This window comes from Phodopus roborovskii, unplaced genomic scaffold, assembly GCF_943737965.1.
Source record: "Phodopus roborovskii unplaced genomic scaffold, PHOROB, whole genome shotgun sequence".
Lineage (NCBI taxonomy): Eukaryota > Metazoa > Chordata > Mammalia > Rodentia > Cricetidae > Phodopus > Phodopus roborovskii.
The window spans coordinates 2,382,761-2,401,830 of record NW_026126605.1 but is presented as its reverse complement, the minus strand read 5'-3'; the positions used below and the strand labels follow the sequence as shown (position 1 = coordinate 2,401,830).

The window sequence follows — 19,070 nt, the reverse complement described above, 5'->3', positions numbered from 1 at the left end:
TATACCACCACCGCCCATCCAAGTATGCCATTTTTGTATTTTAAGAATGTTTTAAATTGCATTTATTAGTGTGTGTGTGTGTGTGTGTGTGTGTGTGTGTCTGATGGCATTCAAAGGATGATTTTGTAGAGTCAGTTATCTCCTCCCAACTTTTCAAGGGTTCCAGAGAGTGAATTCTGGGAGTTGGGATTACTTCCATCCACTGAACCATCTTCCCAACCTCTTGTTGGCACAGCAATTATTTTGTGCTACAAGCTTAGGAAGAAAGAAAAGAAAATGCTCTTATTATATAGCCCCTGCTGTCCTGGAACTCAATTATCTCTGCCTCCTTAGCACTGGGACTAAAGACATTCACCATTATCAATAAGTACAAAGCTTAGTTGAAAAACGACCAAGGTACCAGGAGGTGGTGACGTACATCTCTAATCCCAATACTCAGGAGGCAGAAGCAGGTGGATTTTGTGACTTCAAGGCCAGCCTGGTCCACAGAGTTCCAAGACGACCAGGGCTATGCAGAGAAACCCTATCTTGGAGAGAGAGAGACCAAGGTAGGGTATGTTGGCTCATACCTGTAATTCTAGTACTTGGGAGTCTAAGGCAAAAGGCAAGTTAGCAAATTCAAGGGTAGCCTGGGGTTACATAGTGAAAACTAGGCCAGCAGGGCTATGGAAACACAACCCTTTTTCAAAACAAAACTACACACACACACACACACACACACACACACACACACACACACAAAATAACAACAAAGGCAGGAAATCCAGCTTCCACATGGAGGAAACCAGCCACAGGCTCGGAGGAAAGCAGTGGGGTCCCAGAGTCAGGAAACAGGAGCCAAGCAATTCTATTTTGTCTTTTCTGGTATATGGACCAGCTCTTCCTATAGCCTCTCTACCTTGTTATGGATACCCTAATCGCTTAGCAAACTCACATAAAAGTGCCTGCTCCAAATGGTTCTTCTTTTCCTATTTTTTCAAGACAGGATTTCTCTGTGTATCTCCATCTGTCCTGGAACTCACCTTGTAGACCAGGCTGCTATGAAACTCATAAAGATCAGCCTGCCTCTCCTTCCCAAGTGCTGGAATTAAAGGTGTGCATCACCAACTGCCTGGCCGAATAGTTTTTGTCTCTGCTTCCTTGAGGTCTCCTGTATCACATACTTTTATGTTACATACATGTGTATACTTTCTCCTTGTTAATCAATCATGTCAGTTAACTCCCAGACCCAGATAAGAGCTCTATACTTAAAGCACTTTGCCTCCACTTACAGTATAATGAACTATAGCAGTTGACTTTCCTGTTTGCAGCTGTACAGTAGTACAAAGAAACTGTCATCTAGGTATAACTTGGTAAAGAATTTAAGGGAAAAGGACAGTGGTCTGAAGTTTACTATTTGGTGAGGAGTAGGGACAAGGGTAAAGGCACACAAATAAATTTAGCAAAACTCATGTGTATGAGATACCCTGGCAGGTGGATCTCTGTGAGTTTGAAGCCAGCCTGGTCTACAGAGGGAGTTCCAGGGCAGCCCAGGCAGAAAAACTCTGTCTCAAACATGCAAACAAATAAAGGTGTACAGGAATTCTTTGGAGCTTTTTCATGTTTGTTTGTTTACTATTGCTGCTTTTCTGGGCATTTGAAATTATTTCCCCAGAAAAGTTTATTTGTCTGTGTGTTGAGTAGGCATGTAACAAGTCCCCAGACCTTAACACAACTAACTCCATGATGGAAGTACCATTCAAGCCATATAGACAGCACCACCTGCCAAAATGAAAACAAAGACCTAATCCATCAAAGTCCAACATAGTTCAGGGAAAGTTTCTAAATGAACTAACCTTGCTTTTTCTTTTTCTTTTTCTCTTTCTCTTTCTTTTTCTTTTCTTTTCTTTTTTCTTTTCTTTTCTTTTTTTTTTTTTTCTTCTGTAGTTCTGCTTTTGGCTAATTGTTCATGTTAAATGAAGTATGTCGACCCAGGATATGGATTTGGGCTTAAAAGCTCACCCTGAGAGAGGCTCAGGGCTACACTGGGATTCTGAGCACCCAGCGTGTTACCTGGCTGGTTAATAAATCCATGTTTGAGTGTTTTCTCTGGTGAAAGCCTCACAACAGGGAGGCGTGCACAGGTTGAGGTCAGAGGACAACTTTGTGGAATTGTTTCTCTCCTTCTGTCTTTACATGGGTTCTAGGGATCAAGCTTTGGTTGTCAGGGTTGCTTGGCATACTCTATCCACTGAGCCATCTTTTTGTTCCACCCTATTTTTATTTTATTTCATTTTACATTCCAACCACAGTTCTCCCTCCCTCCCCTCCTCGAATTCCTCCCAGCCACTGAGCCATCTTGCCAAATAAACAAATGAAAAGAGACATAAGAAGCTGATATTCACAATTTGTGGTGCAGAACAAGGTTTCAGATGCTAGTGACTTCCCCACCTTAATGTGTAGACTTTTGCAAATTTCTAGACTAGAGATGAGCTGAAACTGAATGGTGGAAGGGGAACTGGTTCTCTCTGACCAAATGTCATAGTGGACACTTCCTCTGCTCTTCCCCTGAGCCATGCCCAATTCTTATAGATACTAACTGACCCAGCCATCTCCCTCACAGAGTGGATGATATTTTTAATTTTCCTTTTGTCAATGAGGAAATAGAGGCTTCGTGGTTCAAGTGCACACAGCTTTCATCAGATCCTGCTTTGAGCTGCAAAACTTTGCTTGAAGTCTATTTCATTAGCATTTACAGTGCCCTCCATCATGCACAGTCAAGCAAAGCCAAGACTTGAAGTTATAGCCAGGTTCCACATGGAAATATGGCATTTGTGGTCTAGGTGTCCAAACAGGAGACCTCTAGCCTGCCTGATGCTGAGGGAGGCTAGGTAATGTTTGGAAAGGATGTGGCTCTATCTACCTACATTCAGTATTTAGGCCCAGTTGGTTGCTCTAAAGAGGAACATGCAGGATGCCAGGTACACCTGACTTCATGTTTTAGGTGAATGTGTGGCCTCCAGGTAGGGGTTGAGCCCAACTTTCCAAGCCTCCTACATTAAGTATGCAGACAATGCCTGTGTGGTGTCACCAAGCTCTGTCTTAGGAAGGTGATGCCCATGTCATCAGTATTGGGTTGCATACAGCTAGGTGGGTTGCGGTGTCTGGGGCACAGGGATCTGGAGGCTCCCTAACATGACTGGGAATAGAAGAAAGGAGGAAAACTTTGGCTGAGTCTGTAGCTTCACAGAGCTATAAGAGAACTGTAACAAACTTTATATATGTACAAAGTATGGTGAGTTCAGGCTCCATAATCTATGGAAACATTCCCACTGTCAAGGTTCTGAGCATATTCATCACTCCTAAGGGTTTTCTCACCTTGGTGAGCCTGGCTTTCTGCCAGGTAACATGCTATCTGATTAATTTACTTGACATTTTCTAGATTTTTATGTTAGCTTAATATATGTTATATTAACACACATTTATGCATGTGTTATCTTATGTTAGTTATATATTTTTATACATGTTCTTATGTAAATGGAATTCCACAGTTAAGTGCCCCACCCCCTTTTGGATTTTGACACAGGGTCTCTTTGTGTAGCCCTAGCTGTCCTGAAACTTGCTGTGTAGACAGGCTGGACTTGAACACACTGAGATCTGCTTGGTTGTTCATCCAGAGTGCTAAGATTAAAGGCGTGTGCACCACACCTTTTTGTCTTTATCCAGCATAATTCTTTTGAAGACATGGGTGTTGAGTATAAATTAGCAGTCCCTTTCTGTTTATTTTATTCATGTTTGTCCATATCATAGGTTATCTTAGTTTATGGTGAACATCTCTGAACAGTCTCTAAAAATCTAAGTCCTTGCTTGGACAGTATATGGACATTTAGTGCTTGAAGAAACTCCAACAGAATGTTTTGATCTAGGAACCTTTTCCCTTTACCTCCTAGGCTCTCTGGCTGGAAATAAAACAGAAAACAAAACAAACAAACAAACAAACAAACAAAAACAAGTGAAGCTGTGTCTGCTGAAACATGGCTTTAATCCCTCCCAGCACTCTGGAGGCAAAGGATCTGGAACTGTTTACAATCACCTGTAACTGATATTCTAGGGGATCTAATACCCTCTTCTGGCCTCCTTAGACATCAGGTACTCATGTGGCACATAGACATAAATGCAAGCAAACCACCCATAAATCTAAAATAAAATAATTAAAATAAAAGACACCTTAGGGGACTTTCTCTGGGGTTGGAAAATCTAATATTTTTGTATATTATGATAATGCTAAGCCTGCTTTGGGGCAGATGAGGGAGTGAAGAGCACAGAGCTTTTGGGGACCTTATTATCTTCAGTTCAAAATATCCTTGGCTAAAAAAGCATGTTATTAGGGTAACATTCTAATAACCCTCAATAAAATGTTTTCAGTAGCAATAGGAGTCATCCATCTTCTTAATTAAGCCCTTCTAGTAAGTGTGGAGTGATCTCACTGTGGGATGAATTTGTGTTTTGGTGTTCTTTCTCATACCTAGTGGGTATATTGTGGATAACTTGTTGGATATGTACACCATATGAAGATGAATTGTTGTGATTGGTGTCATAAAAAGTTAGGGGAGTACAAGTGGGACTTCTGGGCAGAGAGAGAGAACTCTGGCGAGAAGAAAAGCAAATTTGTGAGCAAGAAATGGAGAGGAAACAGAAGGTATCAGGTAGTAGAGAGATAACGCCATGTGGCAGAACATAGATTAATATAAATGGGTTAATTTAATTTATAAGAGCTAGTAGGACAAGTGTAAGTTAAGGCCTAGCTTTCATAATTAATAAGTCTCCATGTTGTTATTTGTGAGCTGTTGGTTCTGACAATAAAGCTTGCTACAGTAACTCCTACGTCTTTGGTGAATTGGCTGTTTTTCCTACTTCTACTTCCCAAGGCATGCACCTACATTAGTCTCTGGGAAAAAGTGGTATTTTAGGGGAGGCTAGCAACCTTGAGGATAACAGTCTTGCTGGTCCAGGGCTGGAAAGCACTTTTCTGAGTCTGGAATGCTTGGTGTAGGGACATGAAGGGAGTTGAGAGTCTTTTGCCAGGGAGGTGGGCTCTGCTATATCTCCAGGGGCCAGATGTGCCTAGATAAAGACCTTGCACTTTACTCCAGGGGCAGCAGGGAGTTGATGACAGGCATTGACCAGGGGTGGGCAGCTTCCTCTGTTACCACCTCCATGAAGTCACTGGAGGAGAAAGAAAAAGTAGGGATAAGGAGGGGTCCAGCTCTCTGATCCAGCTGTCCACGAGCTGTCTATCTATGTGAGGGTTTGTCATGGGGCTCTCTCTACCAGGGGTCAGGTGCCATTTATTCTGCCTTTCTGCTTTGGGCAGCTGTTTCATTAGGAATGCTCTTTTTCTGACCTACATGTGGCAGCATGTATTTCTCTGCCTGTCAGAGGGTTTCTACCTTACTTATGGACGCTCCTGTCATCGGAATTCCATGTCTTGGTATCGGGCAGGCTATTGGGAGTTTTCTCAGCTTTGGTCTGTATTCTCTGTTGGTACACAGTGTATATAAAGGCTGCTTATCCCACATGTCTCCTGCTGGTCTGTCTTAGGCATGGTGTAGTCAACATGCCCTCGCTTGAGGATTCCTGCTTGAAGATACCCACAAATCCCCTTACTGTCATCTAACTGGGACAAAAGGCACAAAGAACACCAGACCCCACCCAGAGCCAGGACCTCATTTTCCACAATAGCCTGGAAGCAAAACCAAAATCTTTGCCACCATCCCTTCCCCCAATGATGAGTTGTGGTTTCCTCACAGCTTTGTAGCTGCTTTTATGCTGTGTCATGGTTGTTGCAGACAAAGGGAAGACAGATTTTGCTGAGTCACCCTCTGCTTCCGCAGCTTTCCTCTAAATAGTTAGTTGGTAAAAGGGCAGCTTTAGCCTCAGGCAGGAGGAAATGAAAGCCTCTTGTTTGGTTCTAAATTGTTTGTAACACTTCAAACTGGTGTGCACACACATACACACACTCCCACATCTCCAACAACCCCCCAACACACACACACACACACATATATAGACACCCACACACATACATACAGACACCCACACACACATACACAAGCACACACACACCCACACACACCCATACATACACGCACAGAGTTGCTGGTATTCACCCTATTCCTCTCAGGTGCAGAAGCTGGCAATCCCATCTGCTGGATGGAAAGCTGACCCCTTTCTTAGGGGTCTATCCTGAAATCCACCAAGGGAACCTGTGAGATGGGATGGGTGGGAGGTGGAGCATGGGTAAGGCTGGATACTCCTGTAGCAGGAGTTCCCCCATCTTTCTAGCTTCCTGAGGCTGCCTGTGCATGTCAGCTTGCAGCTGTGTCCCCCAACTTTATAGGAGGCATGTCAGCATCTTTCTGTCTTCTTCTGCCACTTTCTTTCCTCATCCATCAACTGCATCTGGACCCATCATGCACTTTGTAATGACCCTGAATCCTGAGGGATGGTCCAGGACAGCCTCACATCTGCTTCAGAATTTTCCTCTGGTCTTGATATGAGGGTGTAGACATCTTTGAGGGGTGGGTATTCAGCTAGCCACTGAAGCAGGAAGAAAGTCATGGACTGGGGTCTTTTGGTTGCATGAGGCAAAGGACTCCAGAAAACTGAGTCAGTATGGGCATGTGGGGTGGGGAGCACATTCAGTGGGGCAATGGGAGGGGCTGGGAAGGGACCAGAACAGCCTGCTCTGGCTGCTTCTGTCCCCAAATTCTGTGTAGCCTATCTTCTAGCTACATTTGAGGCTCCCAGAGAGTAAGTCAGACCCCAGGAGTCTGAAACTCAGGGTAAGCAAAGGTTGTGTTTCTAATGGGCCACAGTCTGAGTCAGTGAGTGCTTCCTTCTTTGGGTGTCCCAGCTCCCCGTGTCAAAAAGGAGACTCACAGTGTGAGTTTCATTTTCTGGGGTCCTCAGAATAACAGACTCTAGATCTACAGATTTCTCATTATCTCCTCCTAAACTCCTGAACCCTCCATGACAGGGCTTGGGATAGGGTATTTAGAAGGGAGGCCTGGCTTCTTGTTACCAAGGCTAGAATCCTTGTTCTACCAATAATATATCTGAGTGACAAGAAGATTCATTGACTTCACTGTTCCTCATTAGAGTCAAGTAGACAAAAGAGAGATAGAAACAGTGGTTGAACAGCTCTTGTGGGCTATTGTAGGGATGGGTTGAGCCTCTGCACACAACAAGCACTCTGCAAAGGATGATTAGGACTGCACTTTGTGACCATAGCTTGGTTTCAGCCCTTTCTGGAAGCTTAGTGTCATGACAGCCCATCAAGAGCCTTTGTCCAGCCTCATTCTTGCTATTATTATTAACTGTTCAGAGTGGCACAAGTGGCACAGTACTCTTTACCAAGTACCACAGATTCTTGGGCACATGCAGATGAGCCTGGGCCATCCCATCTCTCTCTATGGGGGAATCCATCCTTGACAGGCAGTTGCCAACCTCCATTCACCATTTTTCAGAGCCAAGGATATGCAACCACCACTCTAAATGATATTCCTAAAAACAGAAGAAGAAACAAACAAAACTTGAAATCCTTGTTGACACGAGAAGTCACTTCTGAGCTGGAGAGATAGCTCAGAGGCTGACAGTACTTGCTGTTCTTAAAGAGGACCTGAGTTTGGTTCCCAGACCCGCATGGGCAGCTTCCCACCACCTGCTCTAGGGGACCCATCCTTTGGCCTTCTCCAACATTTGTATGCATGTGGCATAAATGCATATAGACACACATTCGGGCCCACACACATACACAGTCAGTACTGACTTCAAGGTCCTCTGCTCTTAGGCATCAGGAGTCATGGTGTGGACCAGGTTGTAGAAGAGTGCTGAGTTCTATATGAGAACCCTAGTAGCACACTTTATCCCCCTGCTCAGTTTCCCCACCTGTGAATCTTGAGCCATCTACCCAGCATGATATATAGGGATGAACCATAGAAGAGTTAGTCTCAGCAGGTGCTGGCAAACCAAGCAAGGACTGAGTGTCCATAAAGAAGGTGAGAAAACCAGCTGTCCTTAGAATTCTGGGAGGGCAGACTCAGGTAGATTCAGGGGCCTCTGGTGGGTCAGTCCCCAGAGTTTGCCCACCAGCATTTCACTCTGACAAGTGTTGTCCATTAGTTCTGGAACCTTCCAGATTCCAGAGGGGCTACTCCTGTCCTCTTGTAGAGAGGGTTCTGGAAAGGATCCAAATCCTGCTGACAGGCAACTCACTCAGGTTTCTTTTCTTTTCTTTTCTTTTCTTTTCTTTTCTTTTCTTCCCTTTCCTTTCCTTTCCTTTCCTTTTCTTTTCTTTTCTTTTAAGATCCTGTAACAGTGCTTGCCAGAGTCATATGACTTATTGCCTTGCAGACCAGGCCAGCCCGCCCTGGGGCGGGGTGTTGCAACACAAGCCAGAACTCGGGCTCAGCTGCGCGGTGGCCACGTGACCCGCTTACTTAAAGGGCTGGCCCCGGCAGCTGCTCACAGTCGCCTGTCACCTCCAGAGTTTCAGCAGACAACCATTGAGTGGAGCCTGCCGGATCACAGCCATCTCATCTCGCGCATAGCCCGGAGCCTAAAGCGGACAGACCAGCCTGAGCCAGCCCAGCCCAGTGATGGAACGTCCACCACAGCCCGACAGGCAAGCAGCTGCTTGGGGAGTGTAGCGACCTGCGTCCCCTGTCTCACCTGCCTGGGAATGCTGCAGGGCTAGGGGATGAGTTAGCGCCCATTCTACCTGTAGCAATGGGCAGCTGGAGGAAGAAAATGTGATTCACCCTCTGACACCCTGTGGGTGACAGGATGGGAGTGTCCTTGTGGTATCCAGGTTTGTGGTCTGGTGAGCACACTACTTGAGTCCTGGATCCTGGACTCGGTATTCTAAGGGGGCGGGGAAGATGTTTGGTGCTCCTAATGGCGCGAAGTGGTCACTTGTTAGGCTGGACATAACCTTGGTTGTGTAGTTCTCAACCTCACAGGAGAACTGCAGGTACAGGGAGGCAGCAATATCAGGACTAGAGGGGTTTAGGCTAAGATTGGGTCTCTCTCTACACCCCCTCCCTCCCAGGGTTGGCCTTGAACTCAAATTTGCTTCCCTTTGCTGGGACTAAAGATGCTCCACTACCATACTTGGCTTCTCCTCCTCCTCTTCTTTTTGTTTTTTTTCTTCTTTTCTTCCTTCCTCCCTCCCTCTCTCCCTCCCTCCCTCCCTTCCTTCCTTCTTTTCTTCCTTTCCTTTTTTGAGACATGGTTTCTCAATGTAACAGCCTAGGGTGTCCTGGAACTTACTTTGTGGACCAGGCTGGCCTTGATGGAACTCACAGAAACTCACCAGCCTCTGCCTCCCAACTGCTGGGATTAAAGGTGTGCCACCACCACTGTGTTTCATTTACTGTGCATGTAGAGTGGCCACATATGTGCCACACTAAACATGTAGAGGTCAGAGGACAACTTGAGGGGGTCATTTTTCTCCTTCCTCTAAGTGGTTTTTAAGGAAGATGGCGTTATCAGGCATGGTGGTAAGTGCCTTTACTGGCAGAGTGATGTCACACTGTTTACCCCTGACCCCTGTCCTTTAGCATTAGGAATTGAACTTAGGACTTCAGGTATTCCAGGCAAGCACTCTATCACTAAGGAACATCAGCCTTTTTTTTTTTTTAATTAAAGACAGTATCTGAACTAAGTTGTCTAGGCTGGCCTTGAACTCTCAAATACTCTAGCTGCAGAACTTTGAGTAAAGCTGGATTACAAAGACTGTTTAATGCAGACACTTTGACTATAATGTGGGTGTGTGTGCACGTTTTTGTTTTTGTTTTCTTCCTACATAGCCCTGGTGGTCCTGAAATTCACCATGTAAATAGAGCAGCCCTCAAACTCACAGAGGTCTGCCTGCCTCTGCTCCCAAGTACTCAGATTAAAGGCTACATCACCATGCCCAGCTGGTTGAGAATTTATAATAGAAACTTTTTGGAAGAAAAGCCTTCATGCTGGATCCAAATGCTTATCTGGGTGTCTACCTTTAGCCAGACAGTGGTGGTGCATGCACTCAGGAGGCAGATCTCTGAGTTCAAGGCCAGCCTCATCTACAAAAAGTCCCAGGACAGCCAGGCTACACAGAGAAACCCTGTCTCGAAAAGCAAAAAAAAAAAAAAAAATTCTACCCTTCTACCCTTTATTGAACATGATCATCCTTATGACTCCTCTCTGTGGATAGGCCATACCTTCCCTCCCTTCACTGGGAATAACTAGAATAGGAATTCTCCTAGTGTTTTGAGAGGCTACATCCCATAATATTTAATGGCTGCTGATTATTTGCATGGTTAAGACCATGGCTTGGTCTAGCTTGGAGGTTGGACCTATCTACAGGTCCAGTCTGTGACGGTGAAGTCTCAGCATTCTAGGTTGAGCTTGGGAAGAACCATCCATAGCCACCCTTTAACTGTCCTTCCTTCCTCTACAGCATGTTCAAGGATTTGTCTGAGGCCTTGAAGGAGGCCACCAAGGAGGTGCACATCCAGGCGGAGAATGCCGAGTTCATGAGGAACTTTCAGAAGGGCCAGGTGACCAGGGAAGGCTTTAAGGTATATGACATGTAGGTTGTCCAGAGCATTGGAGGAGGGCATAACACATATGCCTAGGGCTCAAGCCAGTAATTTAATGGGGAGGTTGGAGGTAGGGATGATGAGGGCTTGTCCAAGGAAGTTATCCTACTAATTTTGACACTAGCTCAGAGAAGAGACGATAGGATCACATATTAAGTTCTTGGCTGCTGTGTGATGTTGACAGAGTAGCCTGGGCAGCAGGACGGTTAAGTGAACACTTACTCTATGTTATCTCAATATTGAGGAGTAGATAAGAGGTTAAGAGGTATTAGGTGGAAAAGACCAAAACCAAACAGGTGGAAAAGACCAAAACCAAACAAAGATGGCCTAATTTCAGAGTGTGTACTCTTGACCTGGTTAACCTAGGGCCTTGCATGAACTGGATGGGTTCTCTCCCACTGACCTACAATCCTAGTTCTTGGATTATTGGACAGAGCCTCCCTACATAGTTCAGACACTCTCAATGCTCCTGAATCAGTCTCCTGAGTATTTGGACCACAGGCATGTACCACCACACCTAGATTTTTTTTTATTCAATTCCAATTTGTTTCTGAAGGCAAGAGGAAGTTTGCCTTAGTCCTGCAGTGTTCTATCCTCACAGTGAGATTGTCTAGCTCATTTAATCTCCTGAACTCATCTGAGAAATGGGGTTTTGACATCAGGGCTTTTAAAAATACTCAGTGTATACAATAGGCTCTGATTTTGCTGTTTCCTGGCACAGTTGTAAAATTGATGTCTAAGTAGGAAACACCAGATACAGCTGAGTGGTGGTGGTGCATACCCTTAATCTCAGCACTCAGGAGGCAGAAGCAGGTTGATCTCTATGAGTTCAAGACTATCCTGGTCTATAGAAAGAGACTAGGACAGTCAGGGCTACACAGAGGGACTGTGGGTTGAAAAATCAAAAAGAGAAGAAATAGAAAACATGAGACACACAATCAAGAACTCTGAACTGGGTGGGGGTAGGGGACTGTGGGCTGGTGGGGACAGGAAGCCTTCCAAAAGTCAGTCATGAAGGGACCTGAGAAATCGGCTCTGGTTTTCAGCTGGTGATGGCCTCCTTGTATCACATCTATGCGGCCTTGGAGGAGGAGATAGAACGCAATAAGCAGAACCCAGTCTATGCCCCGCTCTACTTCCCTGAGGAACTGCACCGAAAGGTTGCCCTGGAGCAGGACATGGCCTTCTGGTATGGTCCCCACTGGCAGGAGACCATCCCTTACACACCGGCCACACAGCAGTATGTGAAGCGCCTCCATGATGTGGGGTGCACTCATCCCGAGCTGCTGGTGGCCCACACATACACCCGTTACCTGGGTGACCTCTCAGGGGGCCAGGTACTGAAGAAGATTGCACAGAAAGCCCTGGGCTTGCCCAGCTCCGGTGAGGGCCTGGCCTTTTTTACCTTCCCCAACATCGACAGTCCCACCAAGTTCAAACAGCTCTATCGTGCTCGAATGAACACTCTGGAGATGACACCTGAGGTCAAGCACAGGGTGACAGAGGAGGCTAAGACTGCATTCCTGCTCAACATTGAGGTGAGCTCTACTGCTCTTTCAAGTTACATTCCTGTTATTGGAGGGTCCCAGAGTCACAGTTAAGTACAAGGACTTGGGACCAGGGACCTGTTTTGCTTCTTACTAGCTGAGTGATTGTGGACAAATCTCTTCATCTCCCTTTTCCTCAGTTCCTCTATTTGTAAAATAGAAATAATGATAGCATCCATCTTCACGGTGTGAGGGGTAAGCAAGTTGATGCAGTTCACCTTGGGGAAGGGCTAGTATGGGGTAAGCCTTGTGATGTCATTGCTCTCTTGTGTTGTGGGACATGACCGTCATGGAGATTGCATCCTATGACAGTGGAGTGACTGTAAGGGTACTTGTGCATTTGAGCATAGACAGGTTGGCTGTAAGGTTTTCAGAGGCTGAAATGCTTCAGATGGTATTTGTTTTGGAGATCTTCCTACACATCACAGAGGTATCTCATTTCTTTCTGCAAATGCCTCAGTATAAGAAAGAGGAAAATGTGGGCCTAGAAGTGTTTATTTTTTTATTTATTTTTTTGCCTGCATGTATGTATGTTTGGAATTACAGATGGTTGTGAGTTGCCATGTGGATTCTAGGAATTGAACCCGGGTTCCTTGGAAGAGCAACCGGTGGTCTTAACCTCTAAACCATCTCTCTAGCCCCTAGGAAAGTTGGTTTTGAGCAAGGACCTGAAAGATAGCACTGGATGGGTATAGTGTCCTGTTGATGGGATGCTATGGTAGTCAGGGTTCCAATTCATGACCTCCTGGCTCCCCACTCTCCAGCCTGGGATCTTTTAAAAGGTTCACCAGGCAAGCACCTGTTAGAGAATTATCCTTTCAAATCTCATTCCAACCACATCTAAACCATCTGTTTCTTTCTGAGGATATGAAGCTGGGTGGCACATATCTTTAATCCTTGCACTCCTTGGGAAGCAGAAACAGGCTGTTCTCTGAGTTCAAGGCCAGGCTGGTCTACAGAGCAAGTTTCAGGACAGCTAGAACTACACATAGGCAACACTGTCTGCAAACAAACAAACAAACAAACAGACTCAACCCAGCTGGGAGCTGGGTCTTGATTCTGACCCCTAGTCAATCTCAAGCAAGCCCTACTCCAGGAGCTGTGGATTCCTCACCTGAGGGACACTCTAGGGACAACTATGGCACATCTTTAGCAAGGATGAGCTCACCAATGTCCACACATTCAAATGTTGTTTCAGATGAGGCAAAATGGCTCCCCCTTGTGGGCACACATAAAATCATGAATTCCAGATTGAGGACAGCTGTTACTGGTGGCAGTTGGGGCACACAGGCAGGGGAACTAGCCAAACCTGTCATATCTCATTAGGCAGGTGAAAGATGCCCGGGTGTGTGGTAGTTTTCTTAAATTGTGTCATTTCTGCAATATTTCATAGCATGCTTCCAGCTCTGCCTGACCTGGGGTCACCACTGAGTCTCATTAACATGGCAGTATGTTTTGTCTTCTAGCTGTTTGAAGAGCTTCAGGAGCTGCTGACACAGAACCACAAGGATCAGAGCCCCTCAGAGATGGAGGGCCTTCGCCAGCGGCCGGGCAGCATGGTGCAAGGTAAAGGTGCCCTCTTGCCTCTGGCTCTTCTTGGCAGGAACATAGTCCAGCTATCTGTCTCTGTGATTTCTTTAGTCTCCTCTTTTCTGAATGTTTTAAATTAGAAATAGGGTACAAACAAAAGGGCCCAGGGTGACCCTGGGTGAGCTGTAAGGCTTTCTACCTCAGTTTCCCCACATTGGGAAGTCAGGTGGTTGGGCTCTAGTTACATTGGCTGAGATGTACAGAAATCTCTTAGAAGTCACTAGCGCAGAGAGAGAAGCATTTTTTTGAGGCAGTCACCCTAGGTTATCCAGGCTGGTCTCAAACCCTGGGATCAAACAGTCATCCTGTGTCAATTTTTCACAAGTAGCTGGGATTGTGTTTCTTTTTCCAGACCCACTGAAGGCTCCCGGAAGGCCCCCATATGAATCAGGGCTTTGAGAGCCTATTTTCAGTGCTGACCCTCCAGGGGACGCCAGAAAGACATGTAATTACTCGATCTTGGGTGTCAGCCCCCTCTCCTGTGCCTTGCTTCATGATAGATGGAGCTATCGTAGACTTCCAGAAAGACCTAAGCAACAGAAAATGTACCTTCCCTGAGCCTGCCACTTCTGGGACAGTGTTGCCCAGGGGTGGGTGATGAGAGGATGGGCAGGATAGGTTATGTCAAGCTGTCTTACTCAATGCCATCCTAACCCACTTTTGCATAAGGGTCTCCCCATTGGGATGGGACCCCATGGCCCTGTTACTAGTAGTATTGTTTCTAGTGGGCTGAAATGTGACCAGTTGATGGAATTAGCTACTTGGTTGGGTCAGGGGACTTTCCCTTATAGACATGACTGAGCATGGAAGAATGAACAGCTTGAGAGAACAGCTTGAAGGTATTCAAGCAGCAGCTGGTGGATACTCTGTGCTACAGCAGAATCGTGGCCTTGGCCTGGAACCGTACTAGAGACAGACACACTAAGTCTCCTTTTACTCTGTGTAATTTAATGTCATACAGCCAGGGCTGCATGTGTTTGACCTTTTCCATCTTTCTCTTTCAAACTCTACACCTGCAGAGACATCCGGAGGGAAGCCCCAGATCAGCACGAGTCCATCCCAAACACCACTCCTCCGATGGGTCCTGACCCTTAGCTTTCTGATGGCAACAGTGGCAGTGGCAATCTATGCCATGTGAAAGCAAATGTGCTGCCCCAGGGGCTGTGAACTCTACCAGTGAAGGGCCTTCTCTTCTGTATGAGAGAATCTTGCCTGGCTCCCTTCTTTTGGGCCTTAAGAAGCTTTTGGGGCTCCTAGACCCCTCCCTGTGTCTCCCTCTCTCTCTGCAAAGGAGGGAGATGCTTGACATATTTTTCCCTCACCAAAAGCATATCCAGACAGTGGCCTGAACTTTGAAACCAGCAGCCCCAATTCCTTCTGCAGATCCCAAAAACCATAGCCTGGCCAGGCGGTGGTGGCACACACCTTTAATTCCAGCACTCAGGAGGCAGAGGCAGGCGGATCTCTGTGAGTTTGAGGCCGACCTGGTCTACAGAGTGAATGCCAGGATAGGCTCCAAAGCTACACAGAAACACCCTGTCTCAAAAAACTAAAAAAGAAAACACACACACACACACACAAAAAAAAACAAGGCCTGAAGTGGCAGCTGTTCTGAGCCCAGTGCCTTGGTTGCTGGCATCCATGTTAACTGGCCATGACTACTTTCCTCTGGCGTCATGGCACTTTGATATCTGTGTGCAGAGATTTTCTGTCTTGTGTTTCTGTCTTTTTATTATTTCCCCCAAATGGCGATATTTTGTGTTGTTTTATTTTTTCTAACAAAGTGGGGCTGTCTTTTGAGGGGTGGGTGGGAAACAGGTATTTAATATTTGTAACCTTGTTCTCTGACTTTTGTGTGAAATAATAAATAACATTAGCTGACAGTCACTACAAGTGTCTTCATGTCTTGCTGCCCATGAAACAGGCCCTACCCTTCTCTTGTCTCTTCCATGCTTGGCAGGAGGGCAGGTGATGGTGACATTGGTAGCTGCAGTCTTGGACTGTGCTTGACGTGGGAAGTAAGCTTTAAACAGTTGGGCAGATCTTTGTGTGTGTGTGTGTGTGTGTGTGTGTGTGTGTGTGTGTGTGTGTGTGTGCAGGCCAAAGGTCAGTCTCAGGTGTTTAAGGAACAGTTCACCTTGGTTTCTATTTAGTTAGATAGGATCTCACTATATAACCCTGGCTGGCCTGAAACTTGTTATATTATGTAGACCAGCTGGCCTTGAACTTACTGAGATCATCCTACCTCTGCCTCTCCAGTGCTGGGATTAAAGGTATGTGCCACCATACCTGGCCAGCCCACCTTCTATTTAGAGATAATGTCTCACTGGTCTCTAGCTCCCTAATTCGGTTAGAATGGTGGTCAGTAAGCTCCAGGGTTCCTCCTGTCCCTGCCTCACCAGTGCTAGGATTACAAGCACACACACACCATGCCTAACTGGCCTATCTTTGGCTTCAGACACATTTACTGAGGCTGAAATGGGCAGATGCTGGGGTAAAGTTGTTATGCTTTGAATAATGGTACTTAGGGATAGAGGCAAATACCTAGGTTCAAGTTCTCTTTCTAACTTCGCTTGCGGTGTGTGTGTGTGTGTGTGTGTGTGTGTGTGTGTGTGTGTGTGTGTGTGCTGGGATGCACAGCCCTGTACTCACTATGAGGATACAGTCCTGTTCTTTCACTTTTATGTAGGTTCCAGAAGTTGAGTTCAGGCTTGGGCAGCAAGCATTTTAACTGCTAAACCATCTGCTATTTGTCTTTGGAGTTGGTCAGTTAACCCCTCTGGGACTTAGATCCACTACCTGTGACATTAATACAGTGATGTTGACCTCACACCCTTGTGTGTTGAGAAGCATGTTAAATCCCAAGGCCTTCCATCACCACAGCTCTCGTATGCAGACGGAAGCCAGTGTCTTCTGATTCTTGTACTGTAGGAGTCATATGTCAAGCTTGTGTAAATCCTCACAGCAAGCCTGCCCAAAGTCAGAAAGGATTTCAACCCAGGTGATGAAGGCCATGCAAACACTAAACATGGCTCCCACTGTGGGAAAGTAAAACTGTTCACTGAAGGCAGAGCAGGAGACAAAATAGCTGCTTTGTAACACAGGTACCAAATGTCTGGGAGTCAGCAGATCTTTGTCCCTCATATTGGCTCTATTACCAAGTCTGAAATCTTGGGTACATTGTTTCAAATCTCATTTTGCTCATGGGAAAAAATGAGCAATACCCCTCCTTCCACTGCTGATGACGGAAATACAGTGATGCAGAAACTCCAGAACTCCATGAAGGTACTTAGCCACAGAGCTCAGAGCTTTATGCCAAGAGGTGGGAAAGGCATTCAGGAGAATTCAGATATTCATACAACCAAGTAGGCACAGAAGCCATTCTTTATGAAATAAAGGCTAGAGATATAGATATATGCAAAGTATAGACATCAGATAGTAATGGTAGTTCCTACTCTGGACCCAGTTTCCTCATCTATAAATATATTCATTGTGATAAAATAAGAAAGGTTGAAGGGGAGATCCTGAAGAAATGGCTCAGCACTTAAAAACACTGCCTGCTCCTACAAAGGACCCCAGTTTGAGGTACCCACATAGTAGCTCACAACAGTTTGTAACTCTAGTTCCAGGGGATCCAACACCCTCTTCTGTCCTTTTTGGTACCAAGCACACATGTAGTGCACTGATACACATGCAAACAAAATATCCAAACATATAAAGTTAAACCAAAAGGCTGGGGATGTAGCTCAGTGGTAGAATGCTTACCTAGCATGTGGGATGCCCTGAGTTCACACATAGTATCTGAAGGGTGGGGAAGTAAAGGGAATGAAGAGGAAACAAAGAGAAATTTTTTTTGAATTCCACAAAAGAAGAGTTAAGTAGTTTCTATCAGTTGTCAAGAGATGAACAAAACCAGAGATTAGTTAAAACTGGACAGACTTCAAAGAGGAGTAAAACTAGCAAGAGGAAAAAAAATCCAGCATGAACTATTATATAGATAAAAACAAATATCTTAAACTTAAAAAAACCAACAGTTAGATGGTGGTGGTGCACACCTTTCATCCAATTACCTCTGTGAGTGGACCTCTGTGAGTTGGAGATCAGCCTAGTCTACAGAGCTAGTTCTCAGACAGCCAAGGCTACACAGAGAAACCCTATCCTGAGAAACAAAAATGCAAAACAAACAAAAAAAGAAAAACTTTGAAAAGGAAATGAGTAGATCAACACATCCCATTCTCCTCCCATTTTAGTGCGTGTAGGTTCACTCCTATAAGCAGCTGAACTTCAAAGTCGGCAAGTTGCCCATTTAACTGATTTGAAACACTTGCCAGCATTTGCCTATCCTTAAGTACATCTATCCATTCAAGTTTATTTATTTATTTATATTATTATTTGTGGTTTTTCAAGACAGGAGTTCTCTGTGTAGTTCTGGCTGTACTGGAACTGACTTTTTTTTTTTTTTAAATAAGATTTATTTATTTATTAATTATCCATGTGGTTGCTGGGATTGAACTCAGGACCTCTGAAGAGCAGTCAGTGCTCGTAACCTCTGAGTCATTTCTCCAGGCCCTGGAACTCACTCTTTATACTAGGCTGGCTTGGAATTCAGAGATCTACCTGCCTCTCTCTCCCAGGTGCTTGGATTACGGATTAGAGGTGTGTGCTGCCACCACCTGGCAACTTATTAATTTTTAAGATATATTTTATGTGTATGACTGTTTTGCCTGCATTACATGTTTACTGTATGTATGCCTGATACCTGTAGAAGCCAGAAGAGGGCATCAGATCTCCTGAAACTAGAGTTATAGATAGTTGTGACCACCATATATATATATGTATATGTATATGTATATGTATATGTATATGTATATGTATATGTATATATGTGTGTGTGTGTGTGTTGGAACTGAACTTGGATTCTATGTAAGAGCAGCCAGGGGTCTTAGTTGCTGAGCTATCTCTCCAGGACTGTCCGTTGCTTGACCAGAGTGAGCATTCATCACTCTGACTCTTCCTAAAACTCTTTTCTGTGCAGTAAGTCAAGTATCCCATCTGAAGGAGGCCCCAGCAAACCCTGTGGAATTACACCCCTGCTGTTGGTGACAACTGTTGAGAACAGACTCAGGGCCTAGATTTTGGTCAAAAAGAGAATAGAACAACTTAAAATAGAATGTGCCATATCTCTTGATTTACTTGATATTTTTTATAAACTACAAAAAAAATGCTCATACTTTACTCTCTGTAAACACACCTTTGAGTGGCTGTGGCACAAGTTTCCTTCCATGTATATAGTAGGAACTCAATCAAG

General features: G+C 45.2%; 1 protein-coding gene across 1 annotated transcript; it reads left to right on the top strand.

The window, feature by feature from the left end:
- The first annotated feature begins 10,465 nt into the window (after positions 1-10,465).
- Positions 10,466-15,649, top strand: Hmox1 (heme oxygenase 1). The gene is made up of 4 exons (XM_051205924.1): positions 10,466-10,604; positions 11,672-12,163; positions 13,639-13,738; positions 14,782-15,649. The coding sequence occupies exons 1-4, from the start codon at positions 10,485-10,487 to the stop codon at positions 14,898-14,900; spliced, it is 831 nt and encodes a 276-aa protein (XP_051061881.1). The 5' UTR covers positions 10,466-10,484; the 3' UTR covers positions 14,901-15,649.
- The last annotated feature ends 3,421 nt before the right edge of the window (positions 15,650-19,070 follow it).